General features: G+C 47.9%; 11 protein-coding genes across 11 annotated transcripts; 4 read left to right on the top strand and 7 right to left on the bottom strand.

Annotated features, from left to right (window-relative positions):
* Positions 1-350: 350 nt before the first annotated feature.
* On the top strand, positions 351-1,060 carry LY89DRAFT_493509 (uncharacterized protein). The gene has a single exon (XM_018207914.1). It carries the CDS (start codon positions 465-467, stop codon positions 900-902), a length of 438 nt encoding a protein of 145 aa, XP_018073887.1. The 5' UTR covers positions 351-464; the 3' UTR covers positions 903-1,060.
* Positions 1,061-2,503: 1,443 nt separating this feature from the next.
* On the top strand, positions 2,504-5,032 carry LY89DRAFT_731926 (uncharacterized protein; the record flags this gene model as incomplete). Its single annotated transcript, XM_018219629.1, has 1 exon — positions 2,504-5,032. The coding sequence occupies one exon, from the start codon at positions 2,504-2,506 to the stop codon at positions 5,030-5,032; it is 2,529 nt and encodes an 842-aa protein (XP_018073886.1).
* A 968-nt stretch (positions 5,033-6,000) lies between these two features.
* LY89DRAFT_683351 (uncharacterized protein) lies at positions 6,001-7,092 on the bottom strand. The gene is made up of 2 exons (XM_018214689.1): positions 6,526-7,092; positions 6,001-6,472 (listed from the first exon to the last, which is right to left on the bottom strand). The coding sequence occupies exons 1-2, from the start codon at positions 6,590-6,592 to the stop codon at positions 6,156-6,158; spliced, it is 384 nt and encodes a 127-aa protein (XP_018073885.1). The 5' UTR covers positions 6,593-7,092; the 3' UTR covers positions 6,001-6,155.
* Positions 7,093-7,794: 702 nt separating this feature from the next.
* LY89DRAFT_683349 (xylose isomerase-like protein) lies at positions 7,795-8,854 on the bottom strand. Its single transcript, XM_018214688.1, has 2 exons — positions 8,760-8,854; positions 7,795-8,709 (listed from the first exon to the last, which is right to left on the bottom strand). Exon 2 carries the CDS (start codon positions 8,491-8,493, stop codon positions 7,897-7,899), a length of 597 nt encoding a protein of 198 aa, XP_018073884.1. The 5' UTR covers positions 8,494-8,709; positions 8,760-8,854; the 3' UTR covers positions 7,795-7,896.
* A 242-nt stretch (positions 8,855-9,096) lies between these two features.
* Positions 9,097-9,402, bottom strand: LY89DRAFT_546238 (general substrate transporter; the record flags this gene model as incomplete). Its single annotated transcript, XM_018208247.1, has 1 exon — positions 9,097-9,402. A coding segment is annotated over one exon (306 nt), but the record flags the coding sequence as incomplete, so codon positions are not given.
* A 282-nt stretch (positions 9,403-9,684) lies between these two features.
* Positions 9,685-12,470, top strand: LY89DRAFT_613222 (uncharacterized protein). Its single transcript, XM_018210655.1, has 9 exons — positions 9,685-9,743; positions 9,798-9,880; positions 9,932-10,822; positions 10,872-11,080; positions 11,127-11,259; positions 11,303-11,530; positions 11,584-11,730; positions 11,787-12,376; positions 12,457-12,470. The coding sequence occupies exons 3-8, from the start codon at positions 9,945-9,947 to the stop codon at positions 12,286-12,288; spliced, it is 2,097 nt and encodes a 698-aa protein (XP_018073882.1). The 5' UTR covers positions 9,685-9,743; positions 9,798-9,880; positions 9,932-9,944; the 3' UTR covers positions 12,289-12,376; positions 12,457-12,470.
* Positions 12,471-12,551: 81 nt separating this feature from the next.
* LY89DRAFT_717013 (short chain dehydrogenase) lies at positions 12,552-13,869 on the bottom strand. The gene is made up of 5 exons (XM_018218307.1): positions 13,845-13,869; positions 13,348-13,796; positions 13,213-13,290; positions 12,823-13,146; positions 12,552-12,767 (listed from the first exon to the last, which is right to left on the bottom strand). Exons 2-5 carry the CDS (start codon positions 13,602-13,604, stop codon positions 12,560-12,562), a joined length of 867 nt encoding a protein of 288 aa, XP_018073881.1. The 5' UTR covers positions 13,605-13,796; positions 13,845-13,869; the 3' UTR covers positions 12,552-12,559.
* Positions 13,769-15,685, bottom strand: LY89DRAFT_493110 (phytanoyl-CoA dioxygenase family protein). The gene is made up of 2 exons (XM_018207910.1): positions 13,845-15,685; positions 13,769-13,796 (listed from the first exon to the last, which is right to left on the bottom strand). The coding sequence occupies exon 1, from the start codon at positions 15,197-15,199 to the stop codon at positions 13,982-13,984; it is 1,218 nt and encodes a 405-aa protein (XP_018073880.1). The 5' UTR covers positions 15,200-15,685; the 3' UTR covers positions 13,769-13,796; positions 13,845-13,981.
* Positions 15,686-16,700: 1,015 nt separating this feature from the next.
* Positions 16,701-18,135, bottom strand: LY89DRAFT_642613 (uncharacterized protein; the record flags this gene model as incomplete). Its single annotated transcript, XM_018211760.1, has 2 exons — positions 17,731-18,135; positions 16,701-17,674 (listed from the first exon to the last, which is right to left on the bottom strand). Coding segments are annotated over exons 1-2 (1,218 nt in total), but the record flags the coding sequence as incomplete, so codon positions are not given.
* A 1,549-nt stretch (positions 18,136-19,684) lies between these two features.
* Positions 19,685-20,851, top strand: LY89DRAFT_717010 (uncharacterized protein; the record flags this gene model as incomplete). The annotated part of the gene is made up of 3 exons (XM_018218306.1): positions 19,685-19,924; positions 19,988-20,202; positions 20,242-20,851. The coding sequence occupies exons 2-3, from the start codon at positions 20,084-20,086 to the stop codon at positions 20,849-20,851; spliced, it is 729 nt and encodes a 242-aa protein (XP_018073878.1). The 5' UTR covers positions 19,685-19,924; positions 19,988-20,083.
* A 1,260-nt stretch (positions 20,852-22,111) lies between these two features.
* Positions 22,112-25,674, bottom strand: LY89DRAFT_642611 (acetyl-CoA synthetase-like protein; the record flags this gene model as incomplete). The annotated part of the gene is made up of 1 exon (XM_018211759.1): positions 22,112-25,674. One exon carries the CDS (start codon positions 25,672-25,674, stop codon positions 22,183-22,185), a length of 3,492 nt encoding a protein of 1,163 aa, XP_018073877.1. The 3' UTR covers positions 22,112-22,182.
* Positions 25,675-25,754: the final 80 nt, after the last annotated feature.

The raw sequence follows: 25,754 nt of genomic DNA, 5'->3' as shown, positions 1-25,754 counted from the left end.
TTATCGGGGAGCAGGGATGCTCAAACAAGCGCCTTTATTTTTGGGGAGGGATGGAAGGGGGAAGTGAAACGTGGATGGGTGGGGAAACTTGTTTGATGGATAGAGGAGAGAAGGGAGGTGCAGGGAGAGATGGATGATGAAGTGAGGTGAGGTGATGTGTGGTGTGGGGATTTCATGAAGTTTGATGGGGATCTGCGGGTGATTTTCATAACTGTTGGATTAGGAAATATAATATAATGGTGATAGTTGATTAGGAGGTAGTTTAAAATCTTAGATGGAGCGAGGTGAGGTCAGGTTTGCATAATGAAAGTTCAAATGGTGATTCTTCAGCTGTTTGGCGAGCGGATTTGAGATGAAGTCTCTAACTTGACGTTGTCTCAATTGTTCGGATGATACCTGGTGAGTGCTCGTGGAAGAGATGACAGACAGCACGGCGTTTGAGCCGTGGGGAAGCATTGCGATGTATGCGTAGAGAGATTGAGTTTGTTACATTTTGCTATTGTTCTGTGTCGTTTCTGAGTTTGTCTGCGATCGTGACAGAGATACTGTACCCAAGGTCTCGGCTTAACTTCTTGATACTTGGCTTTTCTCACGATGTCTGTGGGAAAGTCTGTTCGCGCCGTCACCTACGCAGGGAAATTGTAGTCCCTGGAATAAAAATGGACTTTGATACGATGAACGTCGAATTCGTGCTGGTTTGTGTGACTTTGTCGGGGTTAATTAACCGCATACTTACTTACTTAGTTCATCGCTGGTGCATCGTTTTCGGTTGGTACCTGCATTGTTCTCGACTCGCTCAGATCTATGGTGCCTGGACGGGCCAGCATCTCAGAAACATTGACAGGTCGGACCAGTGGCTTTCATCTGAACATGACATGACTCTGCTACCATTCATCATCTGAACCTGCTACGTCTATTGCCAGCAATGAGTTGGTGCTTCGTGGCCTCTTCTCAGATGTACTGGGTTGGTACTAGTCGTCCGGTTGGAAACACTGACAGCCCTATGCGTTTCGTCTGAAGGGAAAAGACGAGGACACGACTATGTTGCTTCAACAACAGGAAACTTTGATGCCTCGACAATAGGAAGTTCCCTGTTCAATATGAACTTGATGTCTTGACAGTAGGACTATGATGCTTCGACATCAGGAAGTAGAGTAAATTTTGACAGATATTCCGAGTGCAGAGTCTCTCTTGATGATACCGTACCCAAAGTCAAACTTCAGTCAGTGCCTGCAGAGAATAACTACCCTCAGATCTGAATTGGCGGTGGGTTGGTGGAAAGTAATCTCGAAACGCTGACTGACCGATGAGTCGTCTGGCCGTGCAGTGACAGGTGACAAGAGTTGTGCTACCGGTAATAAAATTTGTGATCGGTATATCTTCTTCATCAGCCGCGAAAGCAGAGCTCCAGGTACAGTGGGAGGGAGCGCAGGACACTGTGCTGTAGTATGAACGCACCACTGTACTTGAAAACGGATGTGCCATGGACTCCGCATCTGATATATAAGTTTGACTCCTTTTCGACTCGGCTATAGGCAGATAATATAAATTTGCACTGTTGCATGTATGGGTGCGAGAGGGTGTTGGCCTTCCTCGTGTCCCCTGGCTTTCTTGGTGTTCATGCCGACCCACCCGTCTGATTGGGTGACACCTGTTCTGGAGAGCGCGCATCGGCATCGGCTGGGATCATGCCCCTTACGCACGCTAGACCGAAAAGGCTGGTCTTGGAAGTGAAGCAATCTCCTCCTCACCCATTTCGTATTGCTTCCACTCACTCGTTCGTTCTCTCTCTTCTCCTCCGAACAATTCTTCCTCCTCAACATCCCATCATCACCACCACCACGCTCTCTTCTCCCTCCTCCTCCTCAAACCTTCTACTTCCTCAAACCCCTTCCTCTTTCTTGGTCCTTCACCAATGCTCACTCTCATTACCTAGCTATCGACTTACTTCTTCTTTGGCTTGATCAATTTCTTCCCTTTCTACTACCATTTATTACTCTTTATTGAAAGGACCAACCACACTCGCTCAACTTTCGCTGTCTTGTTCTTTGTTCTGTCGAACCACCTCCATCCTATACGACCAGATTCATTGTCCTCGAATATCCTCGATTGCCTCCTGCAGATTCAATTGTCTGCCTTCGAACCTCGAGATCTGTCGCAGATGTACTTCGCTTCTTCGACTTGACTTATACTTGTATACATACAACAATACTTAATTTATACAAGCAGTTTTGTTTATATCGAACCCTTTCAAGCCCCCTAGTGTCAGTCTTTGACACCTAATCGATTCTCGGCCGAACGAAATACTATCGTGTCGACTTATACATTCATTCTCGAACCCAATTGCTCGCAGTTGAATAACCGATTTCTTCGACGACCCTGCGATATTTTCTATCCTACATACCACATACGTGCCTCCTTCAGGCACTTTTAATCCTTCAAAACGGCTGTACTATCATCTATCGCGCGGGACAACTTTGTCCTGCCACCTCATCTGCTCGGGATGCAGGAAACTCAGGTGTCCAACCCGCAGAATGGCCCGGGGGCAGCTACTGCCAGCAGATTCCCGGGACACGCTTCGAAACCGTCGAACAGTGATACGGGATTCTCGCACGGAGCATACAGCTCCAACCAATTTTCAATGGGTGGATATGGGGATAGACATCCGCGTAGAGCGAACATTCCTTCCATTAACACGCAAACAATGAACCAGCAAGGTCAGAACGAAATGCAAACACCTGGTACCGCGTTCGACATGCAGTTCACGCCATTGTTACCCTCGCAATTGCTACTTGGTTCTCCCTTCCAGCCAGGCACACCCGCCGCGTTCGCCAGCCCTCAATTCCAGAATTACGCCACGTTCCAGCACCAGCAGAACAACCAACAGCATCAACAACAACAGTCGCAGCAAAACATGACCAGTCCTTTGTCTCCTCAGCTTTACCAGACCCTTGTCTCGCCTTCAACGTACGGAGCGCCTCAATTCTACAATCCGCAATCTCCAACGGGTGGCTTTGCAACAATGAACAACCAAATGCAGCAAATGTCGATCCAGCCATCGTCCCCTGTACAAATGTCCCCTGGTCTTGTTTCGGGAACGAGCAGGACTGTTTACTTAGGAAACATTCCTCCGGAAACATCTGCAGAGGAGATTCTTGGGCACGTGCGCAGTGGTCAAATCGAGTCTGTGAGACTTCTACCAGACAAGAATTGCGCCTTCATCTCTTTCTTGGATGGAAGTTCGGCCACTCACTTTCATTCTGATGCCATCCTGAAGAAGCTTTCCATCCGCGGACAAGATATCAAGGTTGGATGGGGGAAGCCATCACAGGTGCCAACTTCTGTTGCGCTCGCGGTTCAGCAGTCAGGTGCTTCGAGGAATGTATACTTGGGAAACTTGGAGGAGAATGTGACCGAGGATGAGTTGCGCGAGGACTTGAGCAAATTCGGCCCAATTGACACTGTCAAGATTGTCCGTGAAAAGGCAATTGGCTTCGTTCACTTCCTGTCGATCGGCAACGCGATCAAAGCTGTATCCCAACTCCCACAAGAGCCTAAGTGGCAATCGCCTCGACGTGTTTACTATGGAAAGGATAGATGCGCATACGTATCGAAGACACAACAGCAAAATGCTGCTCAATACCTCGGTATTGCCCCAGGTTATGCTCATGTGCTCAATGGCGCTGATCGGGATCTCATTTCGAATGCTCTGGCTCAACAGTCTGTTGCTGCTGCTGCTGTCGCTACTACTGCTGGAGGAATCAACAACTTGGGCAATCGCACTGTTTACCTGGGAAACATACATCCCGAAACCACCATTGAAGAGATTTGTAATGTTGTCAGAGGTGGACTTTTACACCACATTCGATATATACCCGACAAGCATATCTGCTTCGTCACCTTTATTGACCCTACTTCAGCCGCTTCTTTCTATGCTTTGAGCAACTTGCAGGGCCTAATGATTCACAATAGGAGATTGAAGATTGGATGGGGAAAGCATTCTGGTGCACTTCCAGCTGCTATTGCGCTTGCTGTTAGCGGAGGGGCTTCGAGAAATGTCTACATTGGAAATTTGGACGAGTCATGGACCGAGGAGAGGCTGAGACAGGATTTCTCTGAGTATGGTGAGATCGAGCTTGTCAATACTCTTCGAGAGAAGAGTTGCGCATTCGTCAACTTCACCAACATTGCGAACGCTATCAAGGCAATCGAGGCCGTGCGTGGCAAGGAGGAATACCGTCGATTCAAGGTCAACTTTGGCAAGGACAGATGTGGTAACCCTCCTCGTCAAGTCCAACCAAGCCAACAGTCTCCTCGTAATGATGGTGTTAACTCGCCACCACCAAACAGCGGTGGTCTCCAGCCCAGCCAGAGTGGAAGCTCGCCCACTGGATCTGCAGCACCTGGATCAGCGAATGGCTCAGGCCCAAGCTTCCCAACTGCTCCTACGCCGTCCACGATCCTCAATGCTGGTAGCAATAACCCGCTGACGATGTACTTGAACCAAGTCTCTCAACAAGCTCAAGCCCAGCAACAGCAGCAGCTCGACCCATATGCCGTTGCTCAGCTTCAACAGCAGCAGCAACAGGTGCTACACGCCCAGCAAGCCGCTCTCTACAACAACTCTCCCAACATCGATGCTCTTGACATCCCACAAACTAACCAAGGAATGGGTCACCAGCAATCAGCTAGCATCAGTGGCATTAATGGGTTCCAGAACTCATCCAGTGGTGCTCCTACGATTGGTGGATTGTTGGCACCAAGCAATGCACGTGGTCAACACAACCGCGCTGTTAGCTTGCCAGTATTCGCGCAACAGATCAACGGTCAATTCCAGGATCAGAATGGAGTGAACAGCAATGGCGAACAACAACGGAGAGGACACCAGTACCAGAGCTCTTTCTCGGGAGGTCTTGGCAATGGGAACAGCAATGGACCTTTCGGAAATGCCTACGGACTCGCGATCCAAGAGGGCAGCATGAACATGAATGGACTGAACGGATGGGCTGAGGAGGAAGTTGTTGGAAATTAGAGAGTTGGGAGGATTTCGGGAATTGAAACTCTGCATGGATATTGTGTTGTAATACCTTCCTTCCTTCATGTGTCTTGTTTTTTCTTTTCAACTTTTATTTTATTCGTCATCAAGAGACTTGCTTTTTTTCGTTTGCTTTTCTGTTATATTTGTTGGTCCAGTCCAGTCTCGTTTCTTTGTTTGCTGGGATCATACTAGGAGCAAGCGAGAGAGAGAGAAAGCAAAGAAAATGCAAAAGTCCTGATTGTGGACTATTGAACCCTCGAGTCTTTCTTGGGTAGCGAGATGTGGGTGTGTAGCTGTATTGGGATGTACTTGTAGAGATGTGAATGAATCTATCGGACCAAGACTTATATTTCTCACATGCTTGTGACCTATGGTTGAAGCTTTTGTGTGACAGCACGGTGGGAAGCTCAGTACGTAGACGAAGAATCGATTCGGCTATCTCTTAGAATCTAAAGGTAAGGAAGGAAGAAGGGAGTGGGAGAGCCAGAGCTTATATACGCCAGAGTGAAACATGCTTAAGCTCTAAGCCCGATCCGTTCCCAGGGAGGATCACGTGGAGGCTACCTAAGTGCTCACGTGATCTCTAACCAGGTGATCCAGATCAGGGTGATCTAGGTGATCCGTTTCCTGATCTGGATCACCTGGTTAGAGATCACGTGAGCACTTAGGTAGCCTCCACGTGAGCACTTAGGCAGCCTCCACGTGATCCTCCCTGGGAACGGATCGGGGTGATCTAGGTGATCCGTAACATTTTGCCAGATATCTCTTCTCGGGGTGGACTTGCAGCTGGTAATGTGAAAGGAGTCGGATGACGAAGCTCAGAAATCTCCTATACGGATTTGCCAGCATTCGGAAGTATGAGTTTCATTGTGTTCGTCAGCACAGTCAGACTATCCATCACCCATCACATCTCGTGCAGGAACACCCTCATTGTACAATTCGAAGAACTATAATGCATTAAAAAGCCCAGCTTCAATTTTTTCATTACCACGCCATAACCTATCCCCTAAGCCCAGATTAAAATTACAAGCAGAAAGGTATCAACAACCCCATCCTCCTCTCTCCTCCTCTCTCCTCTCCTCTCCTCTCCTCTCCTCTCCTCTCCTCTCCTACCTCCCTACTCACAAGTAACAACCTTATACTCGACAGTATCATTCCCCGTCTTCCACACCTTGGGCTTAAAATCCATATAAACCAGCTCCCCCTTCTCGGGCGTCCACTCCCCATCCGTATCGCGATAATACACCAACTCGTCGCTCCCCGCGTCCCGCACTTCCACCGTGGTGTGGCTGACGGCGCCTTCGGTGGTCCAGGAGATCTTGTAGCAGGTTGATTTCGTGACGAGGAAGGGGGACGTGCAGCGCTGGTTGCCGTCTTTGTCGAGGCAGGTTTCGAGCGCGTAGTCCATTATGGAGCCCGAGGTGACTTCGGATGCTGGGGGAGTTGTTAGTTGAGAAATAAGGGAGGGGAGGGGAGGGGAGACGGACGTTTGGTGAGGGTTCCGGTTAGGGCGAGGCCGGCTGTGAGGATGCTTTGGGGGGTTGGGATGTACATTTTGAGGGATCGTTTGGTGGTGACTTTTGTTTAACGGAAGAGTTGATTTTGGGGTAGAAGTGAGAAATTGCAGAGAGACAGAGCGAGGTTGTTATGTAGTGAAGCCAAGCTTACGAGGAGGAGCAGTTGCCTTGTGCTAGTCTATTCAAACGGAGAGCCCAAGCAATGACGATGTGGTGTTGGGGAAAAGGTTGTTCCGGGACGAACGATGACGATGGGAGCATTAGGGTAGGTACACGTGATGGGTCTAGACTTGAGAACCTTGGAAGGAATGATTCGGGGTGTTTGAAGCTCGAAGTAAGAGCAGGTGAATACGAAAGGGGGGAAAGAGTGATAATAATGTCCTCCGGATAGTTGGATGTATGTCAATTTGATTGCTGAGACCTGATCAACTCTTCACTTGAAGACTTGAAGGTTGCAGATAATGATGTCATGGTGGCAAAGAATAGAAAATCTTTTTTTGTTTGAAACTTATTTGGGAAAAGAAAAAGAGAGAGAACTTGTGTGCGATGCTCAAATATCAATGGACATCCTTTATTTATATACACAAATGTAAGGTTAGTTCTTATCTCTTCTCCATAATTCTTGCAGATAGCACAATCATCTGGTGTACATCCCCCTCCCCTGTCCGTTCCTGCATTAGCCGAGCCCCTGAATTCACCAGTCAGATTCACAGAATGGATAACGGCAGATGCTGTTAGTTGAATGTGAGGGATCATTTCATTTTAGGGCTGCCTCAACCCCTTTTCCCTTTATTGCGTCTGGTCTACAATATCCAGGTAGTCTTGAGTTGAGTGTCCCACGTGACTGTAAACATTGTACCCATTGTACCCAAATCCACCTCGGTCTCTGTTCCTAAATCTTTAGAATAGGTACTCCACTCTTAGTGTTTTCGGTGACCACAACCTGGACTATTTGCTTTCACCCAACTTCTCTTTCAGGTGCTTCCATGAAGCTACTGCTCGCTTCGCATTCTGCATGGGGTCATTCTCCTCCTCCTTCATCCTCCTATCAAAAGTTTCCAGAGACACCCAGCCAGAGAACCCTTTATCCACCAAAAACGCCTTTGTAATTTCCACTACCGGCATATACGCACCATAATCCACCTCCAGCGGAAACGGCCTCGCTTCATTCGACCAAACATGTCCAACAGCAAGGCTTGGATCGTACCACGGATGCGTTTCCGAATACGGCGGATCCAAGATCTCGCCATCCGATAACTGAATATAAAAGATCTTCTCCACCGGACAATTCTTCACAAAGTCCTTTAAAGATTCGCGTAGCTTTTCATCCCCGTTGGATTGTCAACCCGATGGATGGTACGGGTCTCCCCACAGCGCGACAGCGATATGGAAACTATCCAAACAGAGCCCAAAACTTTCCATTCCGACTTCATTAACAATGTGCAACGCTTCTTGCCAGAGGGAACAATGCGTTGACCAAGCCAGATTCTCGTATGCGATCTTGATAACTGGTTTCTCTGCTGCAGCTAAAGTAGCAAGCTGCCGCAACTCGGAAATAATGACGTGGTGGTCACGGTTTATATTCACATCGTACGAAGAAGGAACCTGGAGATACTCGGCACCAAGGGCTTTTATGATGGCGAGCCAGTTGCTTGCTTCAGCGAGTCTCTCCTTCAGAGGCGAAGCGTGGCCTTCGAAATTTTGAAACGATGCGAAGGAGAGGATGGTGATGCCATTTTCCGCGCAAAGATTCTTGATTCTTGAAGCCGCGTCTAACATGGAGATCGAGGAAGTGGTAGCGTAGGCTTCGAGGTCTGGATAGGTGACTTCTACGCCTTGGATACCGTTCTGAGCTACTGCGAGGATTTTGTTGGGTAGGGTGTGAGATGGGTGGAGGCCTAGCGATGGGCTGGCTATTGCTAGTTTGTTGGTGATCATGGTTGCTTTATTTTGAGATGCAACAGCAATAAGCAGAGATCAATTGAAGGTAAGGTATGGGTATGTTACAGTCTTGGGTTTTAGCGATGCTTACCAAAAAGGGGCGTGTGAAGAATCTCGGAATATGGATTCCGCGAGTATCACAGGGTTTCCCCGCTACCCCGCGAATCACCCCACTCCTCAGATTCAGGCACTTGAATACTTTTTAATGTGATCGTGAGTCAAATTCACTATCTCTAACTCCCACTTTACTGATAGTTTGCTAGAAATTGAAAAGAATGGTCAGTTTTCAAAGGTTTGGTTTCTTAATACACTATTTCTGTATAATCATACGAAGACATGTCAATTTTATGCAATGGAGAAGTACTGGAATCTATTTCTCGTAGTTAAAAATTGAATTTCTCTTCTAAGCCCGAAAGACCACCACAAATGAATGGAGCTACGCGGTTGAGATCATAAGCATCATGACTACTTCAAATCCACCCTCTCCACCTGATCGACTTCAATCTCATTGCCAGCTTTTTCCTTGTCAGTCAATGTAGAAGCGCGAGCCTGTCTTGTAGCTTCTGTATAGCCAAGACCAGAACCACTCTCATATTTGATCTCGAACACTCTGTCGATTTCCTCGAGGAACAGTCTAGCAGTCTCTACGTAGAAGAAGTGAACAATCGGGACGAAACACATGTTGGTGATGGTGTAGATTAAATAGTATTTCCAGCCAATATTTGCAATGCTCGTTGGAGTAATACTCACAACTACATAGCACAGCGCCGAATTCGTCGTTGTTGACATGGAGGTTCCGATATCACGCATCCGCTGAGAGTTGATTTCCGCTGGATACATGAAGGGTATCGATAGGAAAGATAGACCGTAGAAAGTGTAGTATAAATAGATGAAGACGATTGCGACAATCAACATGCCATTGCTGCCAACTGCTAGTCCAGCAGCTGTCATTGCGAAGCAGATACTCTCGAAGAATGCACCCCAAGTCATCAGTCTCTTGCGGCCAACGTTGTCGATGAAGAGAGCGCAAGCAGCACCCCAGTTACGTTAATCCTGACCTTATGAACAATACCCCACCTCCGTCTTTCGCTTGTCTGCCCCAAGTCTCACACGTGATTCCACCACTTCATCTTGGTTCCCGTTTCCATTCAGCAGGTCACTTTGCCGCGGACATGACGACTCCCACTATGCAGCCGCGGAAACATATTACCACCGCCTGTCAAATTTGCAGAGAGAGCAAGAGCAAGGTACGCACATGTATTCGATTGATGCCGTCCCTGCCTAAGTTCACAAATGCCTAGTGCGATGGACTTCGACCTGTCTGTGGGAGCTGTTCGAGGAAGAGAAAGACATGCGAGTATTCCAATAAGGATGACAAACGAAAGTATGCTATTGAAATTTGAAACGTCATCAGTGTATGCTAAACAAACTGCATAATCTCCCTTCGGATGACAGTCGAGGTCCTCTTTGGACGTGTTGCTCAGCTAACCGAGCTTGCAATAAGACACAATCTCGAGATTCCCCCTTTAGCAGCCGAGGACCAGTCCCTAATAGACCAGGTCCGAGAAAATCTGCCTTCGAGCAAGTTCCTCTTTTCTGCTCAAACCCCATCAGACCCCGCAACATGGCAAAACCTAGATGCTCCACTAGAAATCGACCGAGCCCCGGACACCACGGCCTCCCAATCCCAGCTGCCCTCGGCGATGATGCCCATACCCAATGGAAGTGTGAGGGATGTCTCTATGTCTTGTGAGACTGGCTCAAATTCGACGTTTGACATGCAAACATGGACAGATCTTTCAGCTCCCCAAATGTGGGCTGGTAGTCCATCTGACTGGCCTTGGCAAGTCCTCAACGACTTTTCTGCTTTTCCCACTTTCACTGCAAGTCAGCTTTCTCCTTCGTTCCATGTGGAAGCCGTTTCTCGGAACGGAGAAGGAGTTGATGCAAGCGGTTCATCAGATGACGAAGGAGAGGAAGCAATGATTCCGCATTTGGCTGCACGGTTTGGCTCCCTTCATCGTGCTCCAGATGGCCGACTTCGGTATTACGGAACTCTTTCAAACCACCATTTCTTAAAAAGCTTTAGCCAGTATTGGAGTCGGTTTGAGGATCGGGATCCTGAAAAAATCGCCTCTGTTGCCCTTGAGAATGCTCGATTGGATCAGGAAGTACCATCATCCCTCAAGAATCATCTCATCGAGCTCTTCTTCGAATGGCATAATCCTTGCCATTCAGCAGTTGATAGGCCAATGTTTGAGACTGCACGTGCTCATAGGAGTGATTTCCAGAGCGACTTTTGCTCGCAATCCCTCATAGCCACTATGTGAGAACACTTTAGTTGCAGCAACAAAATACTATACTGACTACGACAGCTGCGCGATTGGAGCTGCATTCGAAGGACGATACCATCAGTCCTTCATAACCTTCCCTAAACCATTGGCAGAGTTCTTCGCAGACAAGAGTAAAGTGCTTTTAGAACTCGAGCTGGACGGGCCTTGCGTTGCGACAGTTCAAGCACTCCTCTTGCTGAGCAGTCACGAAGCAGCCTGTGGCCGTGAGACGCGACAGTGGCTGTACAGTGGTAGGTAATTTGAGTTGAGCACGTTCAGTAAGCTAATAAGTCATAGGTCAGGCAATGAGACTTGCCTTCGATCTTGGCCTTCATGTCGACAGTGAGCCATACGTAAAACAAGGGCTGCTAAGTGTTAGGGAGAAAGAAGCCCGCCACAGCACATTCTGGAGTTGTTGTGTTGTCAATCAGTATGTTTCCTCCCTACATATCGCCACTTGTCTGACCTTGTAGTCTTTGGAGCTTCAGTCTAGGACGACCGTTCAGAATAGACGGCGAGGAGATCACGGTTCCTGCACCTGGTGGTGGCTCATACGACACTGGGATTACTTACTTTCAGACGGCTCCAGAAGTCCCAATTCCGGCAGAAGATAATCGGCAAAGGCCTACAGATATATCCATTCTTGTGGCGGCACAATGGGTCACTCTTTGCTCTGAGCTTGCTCCACTTTTTCGCGTCCTGTCAGTTGTTTCCCTCATGTCTGTCGGAACTCTTTTTGCTGACAAAAGAAAAGATACGGATGCGTCAAGATATCCAAAGCCTCTTTGCAAAGTCTCTCAGCCCAGACAACCGTGCACTTCCTAAGATGGAAAGAAACGATTCCTGATGCTCTGCAAATTAAACCGGACCAAGCTCCGTCAACGCACATTCTTCTGCTACAGTGAGTCTTAAAGTCGTTGAAAACGGTGATCAACCGGTAAACTAATTACTATACAGTATGGCATATCATAACTTCTGCATTCTCCTTCACCGTCCCTGGACATCGAAAGGTTCACAACCACGAGGCAAGATCGGTCCAGGATACGAGCACGCACGCCGAGTATGCCACAACTCCGCATCAGAAATCGCATCACTGCTCCGGATTTACGAGTCCCACTACGGATTCCGTCGAATGAACGTCTACGCGGTCAACATAATCGTGTCCGCATCACTGATCTTAATATTCGGGTTGATCGCTGGCGAAGTCTTAGGCGAACAGCATGACCAGTCGGAAGAGGTTAATGTTGCTAGCGAACTCAATACTTGTTTTAGGGCGTTGGATGAATTGGGTCAATCGTTTGAGGCCGCGAGACAACATCGTGAACATTTGTTGGCTATTCAGAAACACTGGAGCCAGGGGAGAAAAGAGGCGAAGCTCGGCGCGAAACGGAGAAGTCGTTCCCAAAGCTCGACTTCTCGGGCATCTCAAAGACTCTCGAGGAGGTTGCGAGTTTCATGATTCTTGACGCAGAATTCAGAGCTATCAAAGGCCGGGAAACCCGAAGGTCGTGCCGTTACTCTGTTTGAGGGAACGATGTATCTCAGCAGCAAGTCTACCGTCTTCTCCCGCTAATCAAAGTCCAACAGAAACACGGTTATTACTCGACTGACACGATTGGTAGAATAGGACATTCAAATAGGATATTTCTTCGCGTACAAGGTTGACTGCCTCAGTAATCAACGTAGAGCTGTCTGAAAGACTTGCTACACTTAGTGATTCCACATCACGCTCACAACAACCTTCCAGCATGAATTCCTCCCGTCACCAAGTGGTCTTCTGAAGTAGTGTACGCACTCGCATCAGACAGCAAATACACAACAAGGCCCTTCAAATCCGTCCGATCTCCCATCCGACGCATGGGAGGCTCACTAGTCATAATAGCCCCCAAGTGAGGATACTTCTTCGCAAGATCCAGCGTCATATCAGTCATCATATATCTAAACACATCCCTCAGTCAGAACAAACCCTATCATCCAGATAACCTGATCTTACCCCGGCGACATGCTATTCACCCTCACACCCTGCATCGCAAGCTCAACCCCCAGTGCTTTCGCCAACGAGAGAACGGCGCCTTTGCTAGCGCAATAATCGCTAGTCGTTTGGCCTTTGCTGGCAACGTATGCTGCGATCGATGCAATGAAGACGATTGAGCCTGCTTGTGAACTGCCTTCGAGTCGGGTTTGCTTTTTCATTTGCGCCACGGCGAGTTGGGCTGCGTAGTAGGTGCCGAGGAAGTTGATGTTCATTGAACGAGCTACTGATTCGGGCTTTCGTTCTAAGAATGGCTCGTCTATGCAGATACCTGCTGCGGTCACTCTAAAACAGTTCAGTACAGCTTGAGAAGGAATATATAGCTAGGGGAGTAAATCGCAAAATACCCACAAACCATCAATCCGCCCAAAATCTTTGACAATTTCATCAAACGTGCCCTTCAATAAATCGAAGCTTGTCACATCACTCCTAAGATAATCTATCAGCAACATCCAAAAACAAATTAAAGCTGCCAAGCATTCTTACTTATAAAGTTTGACCCTGACATCGAACTTCTCGAGCTCCTGAAAGTGCGCATGTGGTTCCCACAGGACGTCGATGATAGCAACATTGCCACCAACTTCAGCAACGGCGAATGCAAGCGCGAGACCAATTCCTCTCGCACCGCCCGTGATGACGATAGTCCGTCCCTTGAGCGAGAATAGATCTAGTACAGAACGTTTTAGAAATCCGTCTGCGTCGGCTTGAAGCACTTGCTGTGGTTGGATTATTTTCCCGCTCATGTCGAATCGTACGGGAAGCAGGGACTGGAGATGTTCAGTTTGATGATTACACCGTCATTACTCTTAAATGATTGATGTAAGAATAATCTATCTCGTATGCTTTGAAGTGAAAGCTCCCGTGGGGTTCTCTATCACATAGCCCCCCACTAGGACCTAGAGGACCGGGAACCATTTCCCGCTGATCGACAAACGCTGAAAAGCATCAATTCTGCATGTGATTGAAGGATCAGAGAGACATACTGTGGCCGAGTTGATGAAATCTCACCATTGTTGTTTTGGAATTGGGATTGTGCATCCATAGAATGGAAGAAGATTCAATTTAAACAATACTACAGGGACATTTTTTCACCAGTTCTCATATTGTGATCCTCCTACGATCATGCAAGTGAGTCTGTTTGAACCTTCTGAATAGCCTCAACAACTCTATCCGTCGTCCAATCTTCCTGCAACGCCCCAAATACCACATCAGCCTCGCTACAAGGCGCCATACCTCCAGGTGCTGGCGGCCTGCGGTCCAGGTTTGTGGGAAATGGATACCCGGACGCAATTGCACGCACGCAAGCATCGACCTCACGATCTCGGCCTCCCTCACTATTCAACCGTTTCAAGGCACCCCAGCAATTCTTGATGATTGCCAAATTGTCGATAGTCTCCATCGGCTTTCCAAAAGCGCTGCTGATTTGTAGAAGATTGGCACTCCTGTCCAGCTGACTATGATTCTCGCCAGCAGCATGGAACAACGCCGGGTTGAAGAATACTGCGTCGCCTAGATTGAGTGGGAGGCTGACCCAGTGGTCTTCGAAGTACTGCTTGAACTCTGACAAGCGCCACGCCATGTATCCTTCCTCGAATTGCTGCGAAAAGGGCAAGAACCTCGTTGGGCCGCTGTCGAGTGGCATCTCGGAATGTGCTACAGCGCCTTGCAATGTTAACAACTGGCTCGCTATTTGCATTGACTTGGGGAATGCGGCGCATGACTCCGCTGTTTGGAAACCAAGATGATAGTCTCGGTGCGGGTTTTGAGGCGCACCACCCGGCTTGACAATGTTGACTTGCGCAGTGACTTGGTATGCTGGGCCGAGCCATGCCTCGCAAGCAATAGCTAGCCACGGATTGGAATAGTACTCAACAAACGAGTCAGGGTCTTGTAAAGCGTGCTTCTGAAAGGAATTCCAGATTCTTGAATTTTTGCCAGCAGCCGCGAAGTGGTCACCTTTGGACGATGCGCCCTCTTCTTTCGAGATAATTTCATCGAAGACCTCATTGATGCGGTGTAACAAAGAGGAGTCGGTTTCAAAATTCTTCAGAACTAGGACACCGGGTCCTGAACGAAGGATTTCAAACCATTCGTCTTGTAGAGAGGATGCTATGCTGGTCTCAGATATGTTGTATTTCGAGAGGTCGTATACAGGGATGTTTGTGACGATTGAATCCGAAAGTGGATAATCATCAGGATTTTGTGTTTGGGTGCAAAGTTTTGTAAATTGTGTGAAAGACGGTGCTTTGTCTATCTCGTAGAGGCGACTTGGGACAATTCGCTTCGAGCCATTCCTTGTCGAAGGCGCCTCCTCATCTTGTGGTAGAGACGGTGCCATATTGAGGAGACGCTCAGAAGGAGAGGCACAAAAATTTCGACGCAAATCCGAGCGACAATTGGATAAAGGTACTTGTTTGTCTTCGAATGCACAACAAATAGATAACTTGGTGAGGTGAGGACGCAGCGGAAGCTTGTGCTGGCAGCAGCGAAACCAAGGCTAATAAATATATTGCTTGAAAATGGGCAGCAGTCTCAACGGCACCCCAGATTCTATATTGTGAGTGCCAACATGATCATTTCTGGGGTGTTCTGGACAAAATTCAAACAGGTAATAAACGGCTATCTGCCTCCTAGCAGCTTAGCCGCAATTGTCGATAGCGACCGGGATTTGTTTTCCGACACAAGCTTCACATAATTATTCCCGGCGATAGTCCACCACGTGAGTACCGTAAGCCAACTTTGAGGGAGCTTCTAATCCATTCTCAATGATTCTGGGGCCCTGTTCTGCGCCAGTATCTACATAAAAGGAAAAGCAATCTCTCAAGCTTCCCATACAGCTTTGTACTGTGCATCACTGTACTATGCAGCACGAACAGCCATTCTCGTTGTCAGAATCTTGCGCCTTATATAGATCTGTGGTTTTCGACTCCTCATGTGTCGCCGTATTGCTCAGCTCGTTTCCTTGCGCTTGCATCGATGATTGCTGTAGTTCCATAAGTTTTACTTCCTTTTGCGGCTCCGAGGTCGCTGCCTCGCGCAATCCAGATGTTTCTAGTAGGTCGGAGCTATTGGCTTGGAGCCAATCGTCCTTCGCCTTCCCCAGTGTTGCCCGTACAAAAGCAAGCAGTCCAGGTTCTTGAGCGAATGCTGTCTCGAGAATCCGTTCTACAGACCAGAAAGTACCTTGTGGGCTAGTGTCTCCGAGTATCCGAGATTTCGCCTGTACTGAACATTTTACATAGGGATCCACTCCAGATCTTAGCAGCAGCTCGATTATTGGCATCCAACGAGGCAAAAATTCTTCCGATATGGATCTGTAATAAAAGAGCTCAGATGCTGTATCATGGAGCTGAACCAGCATATTTTGCCAAGGGGTTGTGGGCGAATCTGTCCCGCCTGTGTTGAGGTCTGCACCGTGCTTGAGCAGAACGGTGAGCACCTGTATGCATGTGGGCGTATCAGTCTTCGCAGAGAGGCTTAGGGCGAATTCTAGCAAAGAACTTTTGTTCTCCAGATTGGTGTAGACATCAGATAATTTGGCATCGATGTATCTGGCAAGTCCCGTTTGCGTGGCAAGAGTCAGCATAGATTCTTGCCTCCTGAAAAGTGCACCTTCGCCGGCATAGGAATCACTCCACAGAGAATATGCGGCAGAGAAACTCTGCCACAGGGGAGACGCGACATCGTAAAACTCGTCGAGAAAGTCGATGGGTAGAACATGACCTCTTCGTTCTATTTCCTGAGCGAAATATATGACGTCTTCCATAGACTCCCAATTAGGTACGAACGGTTCATGGCTGAAATATAATGTTTTCTGAAATTTAAGCATTAGTATATGTGCCCTGAAGAATGCATGGATTGTGTTAAAAGTATTCGTCTGTGGACCGCTTGCTCTGTCTGCCAGTAGTCGGCGAGTCTCTGGGAGTTCCAGAAAGTCTTTGACTGTTCGGTGTAGGTATGTGATAGTCATATTAGGAGACACATATAGGCCTGCCTCATAAGAGAGATCATGATTGTCATAGTCGTGTCTGTATTGTACCTCGAGCAGACCTCCACATCGTGTCCCGAGACGCCTCTCCATATCTTTACAGCGGTCCATAACCTGCTGGAAGGTCATGAACCCAAGTTCAGCCTCGAAGGCAAGATTGGTGTCTCTCTCTGAAGCGAAGGAAAGGAACAAAACGGTGAGATCTTGCTTTTCGCGAAAAGGAGATGGGTGTCGATTTTCCCGAGTCTGAAAATTAGTATCGACGAGTTGAAACATTTTAGCAGCCTCTTGTTGGTAGATATTATCGACTTCGTAAACCATGTGATGATAGAGATTGTCTAATTCCTCGGGCAATCCTCGCAGTCGCATTTGAAGATATCGTATGTTGTCGTGTTTGCTTAGCCCCCGAAGTAGAGAGGTGACGACAAGAGTCACCCAAAGAAACACGCCATTTGCAGCATTTCCAATCTCCTCGATGAGTTTTTTGGTAGCTTCGGGCTCGGCTTGACTAAGTTGCTGCATCCTGATATTTGTCTCTAACCTGTCATGGATATATCGTCGAATGTCAGGAAATGTCAAATCTTGGAGTCTCAATCGTGGCCGAGTTTCAAAAGCTTCAACAAAAGCTAAGTGCGGTCGGCTAGAGTAACAGATCTTCACATTTTCAGACGTCGATGCTTCACCAAAGAGAGCAGCGATATCATCTTCGTTGCCTTTATACTCGTCGAGTCCGTCAATAAAAAGGCAGAGCTTCAAATCCACTTTTGTTTGCGAGATGAGACTGGTGAATGCTTTTTGTAAGGTCGATAGCTCCCAAGATTCAGGCTAGAGTGTCATTAGTCACGGTCTGAAACTACTTAGTTATTGGATCTATAACTGACCGGACAGTGACGAGCTTGGCACTTGGAAGTGTACCTGACACCCCATTGTGCTGGTAACACGGCAGGAATGAGTTCTTGGTATTTGCAGAGAATTTCGTAAAGCAGCGAGCGAAAAAGTCCGTTCTGAGAGCACTGCAGGCTCAAGCCACTGTTCCAGAAGAAAAATCCAGCTGTACAGAGCTCCGAGGTTCCCGCCCAATCTCTCAAGAGCAGCAAAGTCTTGCTGTGTCTGAAAATATATTTCATCAAGGTGGACTTCCTAGACCCGGCTTTGCCATTGACCCCTATTACCCATAAAAATCGGAATTAGAAAGGCTTCAGTGCATCTCTTTTGCTCGACTGGCCCGAGAGAAGTGATACATGAAACGTATATACACATCACAAATTCCAAAGAAGACACTAAAGATAAGGAAAGAACAAGAAACATTTAGTGATCATGCAACTGAGAGTCTGAGACTTACAGTAAATACAATCCCCAGATTGGAGCCAAGCACGGAAGTTTGCCCATCGTCTTCCCTCCGTAAATTGAACTGTGTCTTCAGGTGGTTGAAAGATCCAATCGAACGTTCTGGCATGATATTCCGCCACGGCTTCAACTCTGTCGGCAATTGTTGGATAATGGAGGCTCTTGAGAAGCTCATCCTGTATTTGCTCCCGGATTGCTCCATCGGCCCTTCTAATATCAGCCAAGACCCGATTACTACTTTTGTCAACGGAAGTGCGACCGATTTGGTGGAAGACGTCAGCGATAATCCTCTGATTAGCGTCTTCGTGGCTTCTCAATACCACCTCAGCTCTATCAAGTAATGTTGATAGTGCCGATATTTGTGCTTGAAATCCATGCGAGTCCGAAGCCTCGCGATTGACGAGAGAGCTAGCAATTTTCTGATTTGCAGCGTCGAGGCGATCGAAACGTTCGGATTGTTCGAGGAGATGCAAGTCCAGTCGTTCGCTGAGGGAAAGTAGAAGATCAGTTATGGATGCCTAATTTGTACAATACAGAGACTGGTTCTTGGTGACTTGCCTGAGGGACAGTATGACACGCGAGTCAATCTGGCTTCGGTACTCTTTCAATCGCTCCAGAACTTCAGAGATGCCTTTCTTGCTCCAGATGCTTCGCAATGCTGCGGTGAGCGTGGACCATATTATCTTGTGGCGGTTGTGGTCCTTCTCGTAGTCTTCTTGGTCCGCTTGAATTTTCTGGACTTTGAGCTTGCTTAAACGGGCGAGGAGGTCTTGGGCTACGTCGTCGCATCCTTTGCATATGTTCTCCCACAAGCCTTCGTCCTCTGACAATGCCAAAGACGACTCTGGTAAACGCAGTGTTCGTCGGAGTTTGAGCGAATAGTCGAGGATGTCATTGACCGCCGTGGTAATCTGCCCATAAACTTCGAGCTCTCCATTATGGTATAATTCTCGACTGGCGGATATCAACTTGCTTCCATAGTCCACGAACTGGACGACGGTACCTATCGCATGTTTAGCTTACATTGCGAGAGAGGGAAGCGAATGCACCGACCTGCGACAGAGAGAGCTGTTAAGGGATCCATCGGAATTTGATTGATCTCGACGTAAAGATTTCATGAGAGCCAGCCTGAAGAATGAAAAAAGTGATGCCAGCCTGACCATCGCACATCCTCATCGGAAGCCTCACCATCTGCCAGCTTATCGTGCCAATGACATGCAGGTGGTGACCTCTCCAGGGCTGCCATTTCAACATGGAGTTTGCACCGCTGCGAAAGAAGGAAATGAGTATCATTTGATGATGCTGAAGTTGTAGAGGGTTGAATGAAAAGAACGGATCACAGATTGAGAAGGATACACGATGAGGCACGTGACAGAACATGCTGCTGTTCCAAATTCTCGGTTCTATGGGATATAAGTAAGATATCCAAGTATTGGACATACTTATATACTAAACGAACTGATGTAAGCAAGACGAAGTACGACGTTTCTGTTAACTATAGATCTGTCACCTGACCAGATGTCCGCCGATGTCCCTAACGCTCCACGTATTAATCCGCTCGAGACGGGCTCAGATTCCTCCGTAGGTAAGAATGCGCGAGTCGTGAACATGTCGAATTGCTCCGTGGCATGCACAGTCTATTCATTCGCTGCTCGTCTGAGGAGGCAACGAAGGATGCGCGGAGAGAAATGGTGGAAATTCAAAATCGTCCTTCGGTGTCAGAACATTTTCTGAGATCATTATTAACATTGAACAACGATGATTGTCTGACCAGCGAAAGACTTTGAACGGACCGGGAGTGTGGTACACATTTGAGATTTGATTGTTAGAGGCTTGCTGTTAACATTCGTGGTGAAGTCTTCTTTCGTCACCGGCTCAAACGTAGGCATGGGGCTCGAAGCAGCACGGCACCTCGTCCGTCTTGAAGCTGCAAAAGTGATTCTCGCAGTACGAATCCTCTCCAAAGGCGAAACCGCCAAACTTTCCATCGAAGAAACTACTTCGCGGTAAGGCGTAATTGAAGTGTGGGAATTGGATCTCTCAAGCTACGCCTCACTTAAGGCGTTCGGAGAAAAAGCGAAAGGCTTGATGAGATTGGATGTGGTGGTTTTGAATGCGGGGATGTATGTCTTTGAGTTTAAGGAGGCGGAAGAAGACGAGGAAACAATCACTGTGAATGTTGTCAGCACCATGCTACTTGCTCTTTTGCTTCTACCGAAACTTCGGGAAACAGCGCAGAAAGAAAAAGTAGAGTCGGTTTTGACCTTCACAGGAAGTTTTGTGCACAAGGACACCCCATTTCCAGAGCGAAAGGCGGAAAAAATCTTCGAAGAATTGGCGAAGCGTGAGGGTGCAAGAATGAATGATCGATGTCAGGTTTCAAAACTGATTGAGACGTTTTGTGTGAGAGAGCTTGCAGACCAAATCACAGCCTCAAAGACCGACGGCAAGGTGATAGTCTTGATTGTTAACCCTGGAATCGTTGATACTGCGATTATGCGACATGCTCCTATCCTCTTCTCGCTGGTGGTCACTGTGTTGAAAAGGCTTGTATCGAGGACCGCTGAAGAGGGAGGTAGGACACTTGTCCATGGTGCAGAAGGGGGAGAAGAGACGCATGGGCAATATTTGGACGATTGCAAAGTTGGACGGTGAGCACCATAACGCAACTCGATGCAACGCTGTTAACAATTTGTGATAGATACTCGGATTTCGTACCGAGACTCAAAAGAAATTGTGGAGTGATTTATCAGAGAAACTAGAACAGATTCAGCCAGGAATTATGCAGAGTATATGAAATGCTGGGTGACACTAGGTGGTTCGCAGATATTGTAGAAGTGGCATTTGCGCAGCTCATTGGGTGAAAGAACAGAGTCAGACGCCCCTTTCTGGTATTATGACTGAGGAAAAAGACGCGTTATACAAATCGCGAGTCCACCAGTGCTAGCTGTTACTAGCCTAACCTCATTTGGATGACATAAGCCATAACAGCCGAGCCAATTGGCAACCATGGATGAGCATTGACTGTATATAACAAAATAAGCACTTTCACACCATTGAACAGGCGGCTTTAGCTCACGTAGGTTGCTCTCCATTTTCATTTCACAAATTATTACTAACGATTAATAGTTGGGAGAGCGCCAGACTGAAGTGAACTTCAGAATTTGAAATCTGGAGGCACTGTGTTCGATCCACAGAAGCCGCATTATCTGCGAGTTGAGGAATACCTTGACTGAGAATACTTTTTTTGGGGTTTTGCTGTGATTTTTTTTCGGCCCTGGTAAGAAGAAGCCGCACTTTTTGCATAATTTTTTGGGCCGCTTGTTAAGCGAGTGGCGCTGAAAGCCTCGCTTAGTCAGTCCTGGCGCGTGATACTGATCGACGAAGCAGATTCTCAGCTCAGCATAATTGTCGGATAAAACAGCGATCAAGATCGCTAAACCTGGGGGATATCGCACCGGAATACTAACTATGTTCAGGTGGTGACTAGTACTGTATGCGTAAGAAGAGGGTGAGGTGAGCAGGCCTGAGCAAACCTGAGCCGAGCATAAGTAAAGGCGGCGCTAGTTACTGGACAAGTTATGTGAGACAGCGAGTTAGAAACGGGAAACATTCCTCATCAAGAAACAAAGCGTTTAGGATCACTATTATCTAATATCTTGGCAATCTGGATTTTCATTACTTTTTTCGCAATCAAGATTTGACAAGGTTCAATTTCAATTCAATTCCGATGTATGGTGGCCTGTCATACGGCTGTATATTGCAAGTTGCATGTAATCATATTCCTCTCTCACGACGGATGCCTACTTGCGCGAACAGCGCTTTGCCCGCCATTGGCGCAATCTGCGCAATCTGCGCAAATAGCCCAAGTGACTACTGGTAGAGAAGAACTAATAATTGTGCGCGACGAAGTATGGTCTCGGAGTCATTCACAATTGGTGTAAATACACAAACAATTCAAGCACATCCCAAAGACTGCCACCCACTCAGACAAACTCCTCGACCCTCTTTCCCCAATTCTCCTCCGCAGCAAACTTCTCCGACAACCTCAGAAGCTCATCTAGTAACCCCTCCACCTCCTCAAGATACAGCTGCGCATCATCCCATGTAGGATTAATCATCAACGTCGTCTGATCCAACATAATACAATTCCACAAGCAGCACAAATCCGTCCTGCTCTCCACCTGCACCTTCTGAATCCGCTTATACTCAAAGACAGGAGGGACAGGCAGCCAATTGAAAACCTGCCGTTTGAACGCATCACGAACAAAATCTCCTTCTCCACCTTCACTCTCGATCCAGGCCGCGCCTTTGACTTTGCCGTCGAAGTTTCGGACTTCGATATCGGTCTGGTGGCCATTCAGCACCGCGACGATTTGGTTCATGGGCGCGTAGGCGTGGCGGTTGAGCTCGTATTGCTCGGCTTGTAGACGAGCCAGCATATCGAGAACCGTCTCGCTTTTGTGGATGGGGAGCTTGTTTATTGTGCCTTGGACGGCGGGACCATCGACGTCCATGGCGGGAGGCATCCGGTTGGCTTGCCATGGGAGCATGAAGGGCCATGTGCGTCCTGCTTGTGATTGCCCAAATAGAGCGTATGGTTGCTTTGTGTGCCGGGTTGTGACGACTGCTAGTGCCGCTTTCACGATCTGAGAGCCCTCGATGTTGTGTTTGATTTTGAGGGCTTGGATGTCTTTCAGTGTTCCTTGGCCGGTGATGCCTTTGACTCCGAGGCCGTTCTTGGTCAGTGCCTTTCGGGGAGGACCGGGCTTGCCGGTTTTGATGTCGATCCATCCTTCTGAGGAGCCTTTGAACCACTCCGGCGCACGCTGTATCGGAAATAAAGCTTCTGGATTTTTGTAGATGCCACGCAGGCGATTTGCTTGCCAGTTGACTGAAGCCTTTGCTATTGGTGAGTATTGAAGATTGTAATAACTGTCTGCCCAAGCTTTGTATGGAACGTGAGGCTTCAATTTGGTGGTTGGGTTAGTGAGCATAGCATCGAAGTCGTCAAGGAAGAGTTGTAAGGAGACGGCATCGAAGATAGAATGTTGTACCATGTAGACGAGACCTGCACATTTGGTCTCTTCAACGTACACGATGATGAAGCGCATCATTGGACCAGGAAAGTGGGCATTATCAAGTTCGACGTCACCGTAGACAACTTCTGCGAGATCCTCGGCTTTCTTGACCGCTGGGAGATGACGGATACATTTTGAAAACCATTGTTCGCTGGGTCGGATTGTGATGTGCATTGAGGTGTGGCTGTCGAAGTACATCGCCATGGTTCGTAGCATGCTATGATGCGCGAGCGTAGCTTTCAATGCTTTCTCCAGATGATCGACGCTAGATCCGTTGCAAAGGAAGGCGTGTCTATGGTTGCTGGTCTGAGGACGCCGATACTTCACGAAAGTCTCTTGGATAGCGTTCATGGGGATGACGTCCTCGACATCCTCCCAGCCAAGACCAAGTGGTTTTAAGGTTTCAATAGCTAGGTCCTGTGTCTTCTTGTACCTTGCTTCATCTCCACTCGTGTGGACCATGTCGTGGATTCCTGGAGGACCATCGCGATCCGGCTTCATATCGCTGATTGATTGAGCACCCGATCCACCGCGAGCTGAGAGCAGCTTTGCTTGTCCTTCGATAGATGGGTGATCGATGAGATTTTGCAGCTGGATTAGGAGACCGGTTTCTCGCATGAGAACAGCAGAGAATCGAGCTTGAATGAGAGAATCCGCCCAATCATGGATTGAGGTCTGAGGAGTAAGTGTTCCGGGACTGACGCCCAGAAGTTTGGTCCAGACTCGGGTCAGAGTATCGAGGAGATCCGTGCCGGCGTAAACATTGACTTGGCTCTCCCTATTCTCGATGACCATTTTCTGTAATTTCGTCTTGATGACTTTCCCTGTGGCCGTTCTTGGAAAATCGTCGATGCCGAGGGTTTTGATGTCTATAATCTCTTCTGGCACCCATGCTGCTCCAAGCTCTTTGATCAACGTTTGTCTCACCTTGGAGACATCCACTTCTTGCCCCTTCTTCTTCGACATGACAGCAATAGGTATTTCGCCGGCTATCTCATCTGGTACACCGACCACTTCAGTGACCAGATCGAATTTGCTGAGGATGATTGATTCGATAGCGCTGGGGGAAATGTTCTCGCCTCCGCGGATGATCATGTCTTTATATCGCCCTACAATTTGACATTCCCCATTGTCATGCATGACTGCTTGGTCTCCAGTCCTGATCCACAAGCCGTGCTCATCTGTATAAAATGCATCACGACTTCTCTGGGTAGGCCCAACCCAATATTCTTTGATAATAAAAGAGCCCCCGATATGGCACTCGCCAGCCGCTCCTCTTGGGACTGGTTTGTTTGTCTCTGGGTCACACACTCGAACTTTGGCCCCAGGAAGAATGGTGCCGCTGGTGACTATCTCGGGCACCTTTACGCTTAGGTCGTAATATCTATGAGCCAGTGCTGGCCCAGTTTCGGTCATACCATACGCCTCGCTCGCTCTGTCGGCTTTGAGTTGTTCCATCGACATTTTGATGACTTCAGGCAGGATTGTTGTTGCGCCGAGATGGGCATGCTTGATACAGTCTGTGTTGACTTGGTCGAAATCGGGATGTGCTAGCATAGCATAGACGAGTGCTGGAACACAAGGCATGTCGGATGCCCTTTCGAGATTGATTGCCTTAAGTGACGAGCCGGGGTCGAATGTCGCTGCCGGATGTACCACTTTCAATCCAGCGCAATGAAACCCCATTGAATATCCAACACCACCCATGATATGAGATGTCGCCATATGACAGAGAGAGACACGATCTGGATCCCGCGTGAGGTCGGAGTGCTGTATATAAGCACTAATCATGCCTGCACACATGGAGTTCGTGTAAGGACACCCTTTGGGAAGATTCGTTGTGCCGCTTGTGGTGAAGATGAAAGTTACATCGTCTGGCTTTCGAATGACCTCCAAGGACTTTAGAACTCTTTCGCCGGCAATGCCGTTTTCAGCAAAAGCGGCAAAATCTTGCCAACTTGCAGGTATATCGGCCTTGTCTTCACCACCAGTCGAAAATAGCTTGACTGATGCTTGTCCAAAAGCTTCAGGAGCATGAAGCTGGATATGCTCAGCGGTATTCGAGTCTTGAACAAGCAGAACACTGGGTCCTATCATGGCCATCATATGTCTTGCTTCCTTTTCGTTAAAAGCTACTCGTGGGTTCAAAGGTGCAAATAGGCAATTCAGCTCCAATGCAGCCCGTAGCATTATGTGCCATTCAACTCCGTTATTGACAAAAGAGATGATTCGCATCCCAGGTTTGATTCCAGATGCTGCGAGAGACGCAGCTAAAGTATGACTGGCATGAGCAATCTGATTAAATGACCATCTTAGGTATTTCTCAGGCGGTGAAGAGGGAGGTGTAGGAGGATCGCCACGAGAAATTGAGGAGAGGAAGGAAGCTGGTTGATGCATGCATACTAGACCAATTTTATCGCCATGTTTTTGGGTAGTCTCTTGAAAAAAGTCGAACATAGTCGGGACTGGCCGTTCTA

Source organism: Mollisia scopiformis (assembly GCF_001500285.1).
Source record: "Mollisia scopiformis unplaced genomic scaffold LY89scaffold_8, whole genome shotgun sequence".
Lineage (NCBI taxonomy): Eukaryota > Fungi > Ascomycota > Leotiomycetes > Helotiales > Mollisiaceae > Mollisia > Mollisia scopiformis.
Note: the sequence above shows the minus strand (reverse complement) of the source record. Positions and strands in the feature narration are given on the sequence as shown.

Coding starts and splice junctions, on each gene's coding strand:
- LY89DRAFT_493509 (XM_018207914.1), top strand. CDS start 465: ATGCGTAGAGAGATTGAGTTTGTTACATTTTGCTATTGTTCTGTGTCG.
- LY89DRAFT_683349 (XM_018214688.1), bottom strand. CDS start 8,493: ATGATCACCAACAAACTAGCAATAGCCAGCCCATCGCTAGGCCTCCAC.
- LY89DRAFT_613222 (XM_018210655.1), top strand. CDS start 9,945: ATGACAGTCGAGGTCCTCTTTGGACGTGTTGCTCAGCTAACCGAGCTT. Junction 11,260..11,302: donor AGTTGTTGTGTTGTCAATCA/GTATGTTTCCTC, acceptor CTGACCTTGTAG/TCTTTGGAGCTTCAGTCTAG. Junction 11,531..11,583: donor GCTCCACTTTTTCGCGTCCT/GTCAGTTGTTTC, acceptor ACAAAAGAAAAG/ATACGGATGCGTCAAGATAT.
- LY89DRAFT_717013 (XM_018218307.1), bottom strand. CDS start 13,604: ATGAGCGGGAAAATAATCCAACCACAGCAAGTGCTTCAAGCCGACGCA. Junction 13,291..13,347: donor GTCAGGGTCAAACTTTATAA/GTAAGAATGCTT, acceptor AGATTATCTTAG/GAGTGATGTGACAAGCTTCG. Junction 13,147..13,212: donor TTTGGGCGGATTGATGGTTT/GTGGGTATTTTG, acceptor GAACTGTTTTAG/AGTGACCGCAGCAGGTATCT.
- LY89DRAFT_683351 (XM_018214689.1), bottom strand. CDS start 6,592: ATGTACATCCCAACCCCCCAAAGCATCCTCACAGCCGGCCTCGCCCTA. Junction 6,473..6,525: donor AACCGGAACCCTCACCAAAC/GTCCGTCTCCCC, acceptor CAACTCCCCCAG/CATCCGAAGTCACCTCGGGC.
- LY89DRAFT_493110 (XM_018207910.1), bottom strand. CDS start 15,199: ATGGCACCGTCTCTACCACAAGATGAGGAGGCGCCTTCGACAAGGAAT.